The 9,920-nt window shown below is 34.3% G+C and overlaps 1 protein-coding gene across 1 annotated transcript; it reads left to right on the forward strand.

Moving 5' to 3' along the window:
* Positions 1 to 7,863: 7,863 nt before the first annotated feature.
* LOC146745521 (uncharacterized) lies at positions 7,864 to 9,297 on the forward strand. Its single transcript, XM_085498728.1, has one exon. It carries the CDS (start codon positions 7,864 to 7,866, stop codon positions 9,295 to 9,297), a length of 1,434 nt encoding a protein of 477 aa, XP_085354854.1.
* Positions 9,298 to 9,920: the final 623 nt, after the last annotated feature.

Genomic DNA, 9,920 nt, shown 5'->3' on the forward strand with positions numbered 1-9,920 from the left:
GGTCCACGGCTAGTGAATTGCCCGGGGGGGCACTCTATATGCCGTTATTACCCCATGTGCGTTCCAAATTTAGCGGGGAAAGGAGGTGTTTTTCACCTTCTAAAGCGGGCCCGCGAGGGAGGCAAATAGACCCCTTTAAAATTATAATGTCTGCCATAGACCCCCAGGAATAAACTCACAGGGTTGCTGCGCCCGCTGTAGACCCCTCTTGCAACAACCAATGCCATACACCGTCATAGACCATAGCTTGTTTGAGTTGATCACACCCACTTGAATGAAACAAAAAAAAACGGTAGAGAATGCTCGCAATAGGAATAGGATTTTCTCAATATATGTCTGCAATAGGGTGTGTTTTTTTCTTCAATATGTCTGCTCTAGGGGGTACTAAATTTACAGTGCGTTGCAACAGGGGGTATGGTTTGGAAATGTGCTGCCAGCCCTAGGAGCCTATTATTTTTTTAGCAAGAATGCACATGGTGTAAGGTTTTAATATTGAGTGACCCCCCCCCCCCCGGGTGAATTGCTTGAACACCTACATCTGTACCATATCAGGTATGCGTAGATTTATGTGTTCTCTGCAGAGATATTACTCTAATCATGTACACTTTCCTCCTCTTTTTTTTTTCCTTGATTACATTTTGGATCGTTTTCAGGCATTGTTATTAACGAGTACGACATCGCAACCCTATAATAATAACGTTATTACTCAACAATTACCATCTGTGGATAATAAAAGGTAAGAAAAATATTACAATAAAGAAAAAATTACAATAATAATACAATAAAGAAAAGATTACAAAAGAAAAAAAAAATACTGGTGAAAAATCAAATCATGTTCCTTTTTATTGTTTGTTTTAGGTATTTAACTAGAGGGAAACTGTTGTTGCATATGTTTATAAAATTGTTTATTCTATCCTGTTTATTTATTATGTTACATTCTATAAACAGCAATTTTCTTTCGTTTTCATAGCGCTCATAGTCTAAAATAACGTGGATTTCATTTTCCACTTTTAAATCATTACATTTTGTACATATTCGTTTTTTCTTCCACTTTTGGCTTCCTTCTTCGTCCTAATTCAATTTCTAGATTATGGTCACTTATTCTGAATTTTATTAATATTCTTCTCATGCTGAAGTCCTTTATTTCCTCTAGGTATTTTTTTCAGTTTTAAATATTGTTTTGAATAAACTGTATGTTCGTAATTTATTTCCCTCATTTTGATTGTTACTACAACTAACTATTTGATTTTTCCAGGTCTGTTTATATTCATTTGATAGTTTACTTTCGATATTTTTTGAGAACCGATTGATGTTTTTTTTTATCTCGTATTCACCTTTAGTTTTAATAAAGATATGATCAATCTTCTTTTTCCAGTTTTGTATTGTTTGTAATGTTTTTTTAATGTATCTTGTTGTATTGTTGCAAATGATTCACTGGCAATGTGTTTAGTCTATACCAGTATTTGATTTGAGCTTTTTTCTGCTTTGATCCTTATTGGGAGTCTACCAACCCTGAATACCCCTGATTGGGGCTACTTTACTTACACTTAAAATAAAACAATAAAAGTAATTACAAATTTTTTCTAAGCTGTTATTGTCCTTTATTTCATGGGTTCAAATTTCCGATCCATACATTAAGATTGGAGATATTAACTAATCAAATATTTGTAGACTCGGTGATACTGACATATTTTTCTGACTTAGGATTGTCTGTCGTATAGTAAATAATGCTTTCATTGCTTTTTTTGAGCATCACACGGTTTAGTTTAAATTTGCCATTTGGAGTAAATATTTTTCTTACGTAGCAACATTCTCTAACTGCTGTAACTTCTTGATTGTTATTAAATTTTGGGTTTACATTTTTTTATCAACCTGTTACTTGTGTTAAAATCCACTGTATTTTTTTTTTATATTTACAGACATGCACCATTTTTCACAGTATTGATTTAGTTTATTCATGCAGTTTTGAAGACCTTCCAAACTCTCCGTTAGAGGCACTAGGTCATCTGCATATTGGATACAGTTTATTTTATTATCACCAAGCATGAATGGTTTATCAATATCACCACCAAATATTTCTGGGAGATCATGTGAAAAGAATATTAAATAAGGTTGGCGAAATATTACATCCTTGTTTCACTCCCCTTGTTGTATTGGATCATTTTGTTAGCCCATTTTGCAATTTGACTTTGTATACATTGATTTAATAACTTTGTAAAAATTACCATTTATATTATATTTTATTTATTTAAAGAATAATGCATCTCTCCATACGCAATCAAATGCTTTTTTAAAGTCTATAAAGCAACTGTATAAATGTTTTTCTGTATTATTAATTTTCCTCTCTCTATATAATTGTTTTTGCAATAGCCGTTTTTAGTACAAAAATTGCATCACGTGTGCGTCATACTGAAACTCAATTTTTATGTGGCAGTCAGGTGTTTTTAAAAGACAAGATATTAACTGTTGTTCATGCACACTTGAATGATATGTTAACTTCTCAAAATACCGGTTAATGTGGCACTACTCTAATTAAGACCACATGTCACATGACCTAAACATGTTTAAGTCACTCTGCGTTTCCTGCTGTATTTCACGAAAGGAATTGCACATTCAAAACCGAACATTTATTCACAGTTTTACAGTAGCATTTACAAATTTGAATAATGTATTGTTGATAAACTATTCTGTCAATATAAACAATCGATTCTTAAGACATTTATTTCAAAATTGGACCGACACAATGCAAACGTAATCGATCGGTGTTCAATTGGAATCATAACAATGTACATAACAAGGTTTCTCTGTCAGACAGAAATTGATACGAATATTGACATCAAATGTCCAACCGTGACTTGTCGATCCAGAGAACAGTGATTTGCTATCATATGGAGCCGTTGTGTTGGAAATAATGATGAAATTTGAATGAGTGAAAATAAAGACTTTCACCGTACCCGAGGGCGATAATTCTAACGATACTACTGGTGACATGCGTTAGATACTGGAAGTCACAGGGGTACATTGCTGCCCGAGTTTAGGACGTTTTCCGTTGGCTAAAACGCTGCTGTTTTGGTTTTTAGCGTGAAAATTATAGACAATGTTGGGTTTACTTTTTATTTAATTCCTAAATGGCACTTTGAACAAACGCCATAAACAATGATTGTGTGAGTTAGTTCGCCTTGTATATGTGACTTTATTCAGAGATCAACATTAAACCAAAGTACGTTGAAGCTATAAAAAACATGTTGTCTCGAGCAATGCCATGTGCTTAATAAATCGCTCTTAACACATTATTAATAAGGTGTTCGAAAATATTCTACTTCACATCCCCTTGGAAAAGAGCATCAAGCCAGTAATGTACACTATTTTTAGATTATTTCTTATCAATGCAGAAAAGAACGACCCCCCCCCCATTCCTGTTGACGACAACGTTGAAGAAGCAAAGTGAACAACTTGGGGTATTCTTTGATGTGGGTATCCCGAAACAATTAATGCACTTTTTTTTGCTGAAATTTTCCGAATTTGATAACGAATGTGTGAAGGAAATGATAAAGGACACGAACGAAACAATCGAATATACGGGGAGATGGGGTAGCTGGTAAAGTTTATTAGTCTTTCCGACTTTTTTTATTTGGATGTAAATTCTTGACCGTACCGAGAAAAATGACACATTTTACGGAGTTTATTGTACGAACTAACAAATATTGCAATTACGTTGAACGAAAATAACCCTTGCCCCCCCCCCCGTGATATACGAAAAATGAAATATATGAATGAAATAAAAAAAATGTAGTATTGTAAAATTATATGGAAACAGAATAACGTATAAATACAAGAAATCACAGGTAATATAATTTGAGATATAATTACTGTCGTGTTGTTTTATACATATGACACATTTTTGCCATTGTGAACGTAATACCATTACGCTGTGATCAAGGCTAACATTATACAATGTATGTGATGTCATCATATTATGAGTACATCAATGTTTATGATGTCATCATATTATGAGTACAACAATGTATGTGATGTCATCATATGAGTAAAATAATGTATGTGATGTCATATTATGAGTACAATAATGTATGTGATGTCATCATATGAGTACAATAATGTATGTGATGTCATCATATTATGAGTACAATAATGTTGGCGATGTCATCATATTATGAGTACAATGATGTATGTGATGTCATCATATTATGAGTACAATAATGTATGTGATGTCATCATATTATGAGTACAACAATGTATATGATGCCATCATATTATGAGTACAATAATGTATGTGATGTCATCATATTATGAGTACAATGATGTATGTGATGTCATCATATTATGAGTACAACAATGAATGTGATATCATCATATTATGAGTACAATAATGTATGTGATGTCATCATATTATGAGTATAATAATGTATGTGATGTCATCATATTATGGGTATAATAATGTATATGAAATTATCATATTATGAGTACAATAAAAAAAACGTGTTCACCATCTTATAATTACTGGTTAATATTTACTTTATTTGTCGAAACACGCTAAAACTAAATAAGGCAGGTGCCGAAATACAAATCGAATCAATGGTATGCATCATGGCTACTGAATGTGGTTATATTTTCTCTCAGTTTGATTTAACTGAAAAATTAAATAAAATTTTTACTAAAGGCAATATGATTATGGGGTCCGCACAGCACGGATAAAGTAAAGCATAAAATACCTACTGCGTCAATTTGTGCTTACAAAGCGAATAAGCCAACAGTAGTTACATACAGGAGGCCGTGTTATTACAATACCATTGGAAAACTTAAAACATTTAGCCTAGCCATCGGAACATATGCGTACACAATTGAGCGTCTTGCTCGTGTCACGCCGGTGAGATATTTGACTGATTTGTATTTAGTTTTGCCTGTACTATGACAAAGTAACTACTGTGTGCCACATTGAGAATATACTGTTCAAAAGTGGTTTAGCAAACATGTATTTACAGGCCCGTAGTTTGGGGGGGGGTTCGGGGGGTTCGGTCGAACACCCTAAATTTTGGAAGTGAATAGATTTATGATCGTAGATTAGAACATAATAAAACAAACAGTATTAATTAAAATAATTATCGTTGTTTAAATCACTTGACTCCGTGATCAGAGTAATGTAATGAGTAGTGCATAGTAATGAGAATTTAGGTGGCAACGAGCTTTAAATGTCAATCTTGAAGTTATGCTGTCTCAGCTCAACAGCAGCCAATCAAAACAGTGTGTTATAAATAGGCATCTTTTATTCGGTTTTTCCGCGATGGTGCAATGAAGATCGCGTTCAAGCACCTGATGTTAAATATTAAAACAACATTGAAACAATAATGTAATGGTAGTCACTATCTGAATGATGTGGTGGTCCTGAATAGGGCAGTTTGTCTTGTGCTAATGTTCGCTCAGTTAGTAAAGTGTGGGAATCGAACGGGATTGACACGACACTGTACTTTCCTAGTTTGGTTCATTAGTTTTGTATTCTTCAAGTTAATGATGGCATATATACTGTTTTGTTCCAAGTGTATCAGCCAAATGTAGTCAACTTATTGTATTAGTACGTGTAGCCTGTGTTATTGGACAATAGTGTACAGCTACGGGTTGGACATATTAAAAAAAATGCCGAAGATTTATCATCACGAGTTGTATAGGTCGAAGAGTTTCTTGTAGCCAACAATTTACCCTACAGTTTTGCTTCAGCACAGAAACTATGCGATGAATCATAAATTGCAAACATATTTTTTACACGTTTTTTTTTTTGATGTCTCAGAAAATTTACTATATTTTTAATGGGTTCATAAAAGGAGTTGTAGTCATTGAAGTATATTGACACCGCTGCTAAACTGCCACTGTATGCATATTATTTTACCATCCTCTAAAAACAGATTTACAGTGAACCAAATATATTTACATACTATAAGAAACTTGGTAGTATGCCATTGGTTAGTGCATTTAATTTGTTTGATGCAAGCATTGTGCCAACTATTTCTTATGGTAGCGATATGGGGGGTAAGTAAATTCGGAAATCGAGATGGTACAGATAACATTTTGCAGATATCTACCCGGTATTTAGCATTAATAGTTGTACAAACAATGTAGCGATGTTAGACGAATGTGGAAGGCTGCCATTGTGCTGTGGTTATTTCAAGTGTTGTATCTCATATTGGTTAAAATTACTAAAACCCCAAAACATGTTATATCATGCTTAAACGATTAGACAAGACCGGCAAACTTGCTTGGGAAACCGACATAAAAATCTCCTGTTCAAATATGGTATCGGCATTGTCTGGTTTGAAAAACAAGTTGGAGATACTGCAAATTTCTTAGGTATTTTTACTCAAAGAATAAAAAAATAGTGGCATGCCTCAATTTCACAATCATCCAAGCTGTGTACTTTTCGAAAATCAAAGTAGTATTATAAGCTGGGAGATTTATTGGCAAGCAATTATAGACTAAAATATATACTGACGAGTTTACACTGTTTTGGCCGTAAACATAATGTAGAATTAGGCAGACACAAAAAGATGTAAATGAACAGTAAATGAATTTGAAATGTTTAACAATTGATCATGTTGTTTGTCCGTCATCTTGAATTATATCTGTAATAAGAACGAGCTATTTTATCACCATTTTTCTTTGCTAAGAAACTTGAAACTTATGTTACAGCATCTATTCTGTAAGCAGACCAATATAAGTATATAAGACCAATAGTAACAGTTTACATTAGGTTACATGATTTATCGGATATTTTGGATTTGCTTAAAATTTATTTCTCAGGAAGTACACATTAGTGTATATTATGTACCTGCCATATTAAGGCAAATCAGAAATTTTATTTTACTGGGGGTGCAACCACAAAAGTTATATAAAAAATTAACGGTCACATGACTTTTGCCACCATCTCCAAAAAGCGGACACAAAATCTTGACCATGGTTTTGTTCAGAAAAAAACAAATCATAGTGACCTAAGATTTGGTTGACGTCCACAGACTTATATATAGCAATGATCGTTCTATGCCAGGCTACAATTTATCATATTTCACTATGGCGATACTTGGGAAGAAAACTGAACATTTATCCAATCAACACTGCAGTCATCCTCGCCAGTCATCGTCTAACTCTACACAGCACGCCCTGTTTAGCAATTCCAGGGTTATTGTTCAATGTATTTCCCAATCAAATTGCTCGGTATAAATGTGTCGCGGACAAAATAGCAATTTTGCCGTACAATATTTTCTAACTAACATTACAATCATTTGTACACGCTCTTATGCTCACAGTAATATAGATTTTCAACTGCATGCCACGCGTTGAAAACAAAGGAACTGTATTTACAAAAGTTCTCTGGCATGTGAACAAAGAACTGATCAGACTTTATTATTAGGCATTAGATGGATTTCAATAATTTGCATAGACCGAATCATACCAGAGTATAATGCTACACGTCAAAGATCGAACACATAGAACTACCAGCTATCGCTTTCAGTACCAAATATGAACTATGACAGGATCAAATACTAGTCTTCATATATAGTGCGATGATTTGTTCAGTAAATAGCCACATACCATGGCCAGTTATGACCAGTTGTCACATGCTACGCCAACTGCGATTGGTTGCATGCAATCACACCTATGAATTTCACCGAGGGCAATTACGCAGCATCTTGGTAGAATCCCTCATGGGTCTGTTTGGTGTATGTTTACATCAAGCGAGCGAAACCGTTCCAATCGAGCGATGCACTACAGCACAATATGTTTATACATGCGGGGAAAACTTCTTGTAAAACATTTCACCTCTAATATAGTATTGTATATTTTCTACTTAGGAACATAATGGATAAGAAATCAGCATTTAAGAAGTTGTCAGCGATTTCTGTAGGTTGTATCTGTATCTGTGTTCTACTCATTATCTTCACTGACGTTGCTTATAATGTTCCAAAAGCCAACAATATAGCCACAATGCCACAGCCTGTGATTCAACAAACCCCGGTGAGCAACCATTCTATTAATGTCAAAGAACTACCCCTTCGATTGTGTGAACTCAACAGGTATATTGCATCTTGGAAAAGAAATATTGCCATTCAAGTTCAAGATGAGATGATTTATAGAGCATTGAAACATTTGACTTCCACTGACAATCTGAAACGGATTTTTACAGATGTTCTGAAGACAAATAGAACAGTGCACATTGGCATAGTTGGGGGGTCAATTTCTGCTAGAAAATTCAGCTATGGTAATGTACTATCTGAAGGTCTACAGAAATTGTTGGGTGCTCCAGTAAAACTTCACAATGCTGCAATCGGTGCCACAGATAGTAGATATTACGCATATTGCATAAATACCCATTTGAATACAAGCATGATGGATATCATACTTTGGGAATTTGCGGTGAATGATTTTATAAAACATGTGAAACCTTATGCGCAAGAAGAATTGACTCGTGTTGTGTTGGATTTTCCGAACTCTCCCCAGTTATTATACGTGAATTTTGTCCACGGGAAACAGATGCGTTCTAAGTCACCATGCATAAATAATGAAAATGTATCCAGTACGCCACTGAGTCTGTATTATAACATACCATCAATAAGTATGCCAGATGCATTGTGCCCAACGATCATGCAGGGAAATATTTCTCAACTCGTCGAAAGCAAGAGTGATGCACACCCAAGTAAAGATGTTCATATACTGATGGGTATTTTTCTACTCCATTTCTGTGAAGAGGTATTTGTAAACTTGACCAAGTCACATTTATCTTTTTCCGATTTACCGTTGAATGGTCACTCTGATTTACATAATTTGCCAAAAGCACTCTTCAATGAAACTATTATCTATCGCCCCAAGTGTTGGTCATCTCTTCGCAGTAATGAGAACACGTCTGCTACTTTAGAACCAACCAATGTCCACGGTTGGAAACGTGTTGACCTAGAAGGGAAAACACCTGGACGAACAGATAATAAAGTCGCCTGGGAGTCGAATTCCATATACAGTAATATTACATTCAGTATCACAGTCAATCCTTATCAAAACCTAAAGTGTTCTACTGCCATAGGAATTATGGGATGTCCAAATTGTGGGAAAGTGGCTGCTTATATAGATTTCAAAAACGAATCTGAGATTATAGTCGATGGTAAATGGAATTGGAAAGTAACTTTGACATTTAAAATTGCAGAAAATATAAGATCTGGTCCACATAATTTGACATTGATAATGAAGGAGGCGAAGAAGTATTTTCGTATAATTGCTATTATGACGTCATACCACGTTTGAGTGAGTATGAATATTGTTAGGTTCATCATTTTCGAAAAGAAAACCACTTTTAATGGCTCGAAATTTATAATGATTATGTTAAATAAAAAAGAGTCGCATGCAAAATTGTATTTTTTTATCTTTTGCATTAAATTTGTTCAGAAAGATAGAATTTGCTCCCCATCATTTCGGACCAAACGGTAAGATTGTTTACCCGCCAAAAACTAATCTACGGTTGAATCTTCACTCAGCTGTATGCTTTGGAGTAGGGGCTACCATGCTAACAAACATACTATTTTAGCCATAACTTGCTTTTTTCTTTCAGGTTTGTAACTTTCGGATCCATAATTGTATTCCGCCTGAAATTCTTAGAAAAGGGGAATGTATTGTACAATTATATTAATATTAATATTAATTAAACCATACCTTCTCTTTTACTACGCAAACTTGACTTAATATCGAATAAATATTAATATGAATAATGAAAATGATGAGGGTCGTCACAATGTAGGTCCTGTCGTCACAAGTCAGTGTAAAGTGAAATTGAAATCGTCATAATTCTGGTACTAGAAAACATATATGAATTAGTGTCCATGGCAACCACATTTCAGACTCAATCCATATTTTTAAAAATGAGTTTAGAA

This window comes from Saccoglossus kowalevskii, chromosome 5 (genome assembly GCF_978046115.1).
Source record: "Saccoglossus kowalevskii chromosome 5, keSacKowa6.1, whole genome shotgun sequence".
NCBI classification, from domain to species: domain Eukaryota; kingdom Metazoa; phylum Hemichordata; class Enteropneusta; family Harrimaniidae; genus Saccoglossus; species Saccoglossus kowalevskii.

Bases quoted from the DNA above. Each gene is read 5' to 3' on its own strand.
- LOC146745521 (XM_085498728.1), top strand. From the start codon at position 7,864: ATGGATAAGAAATCAGCATTTAAGAAGTTGTCAGCGATTTCTGTAGGT.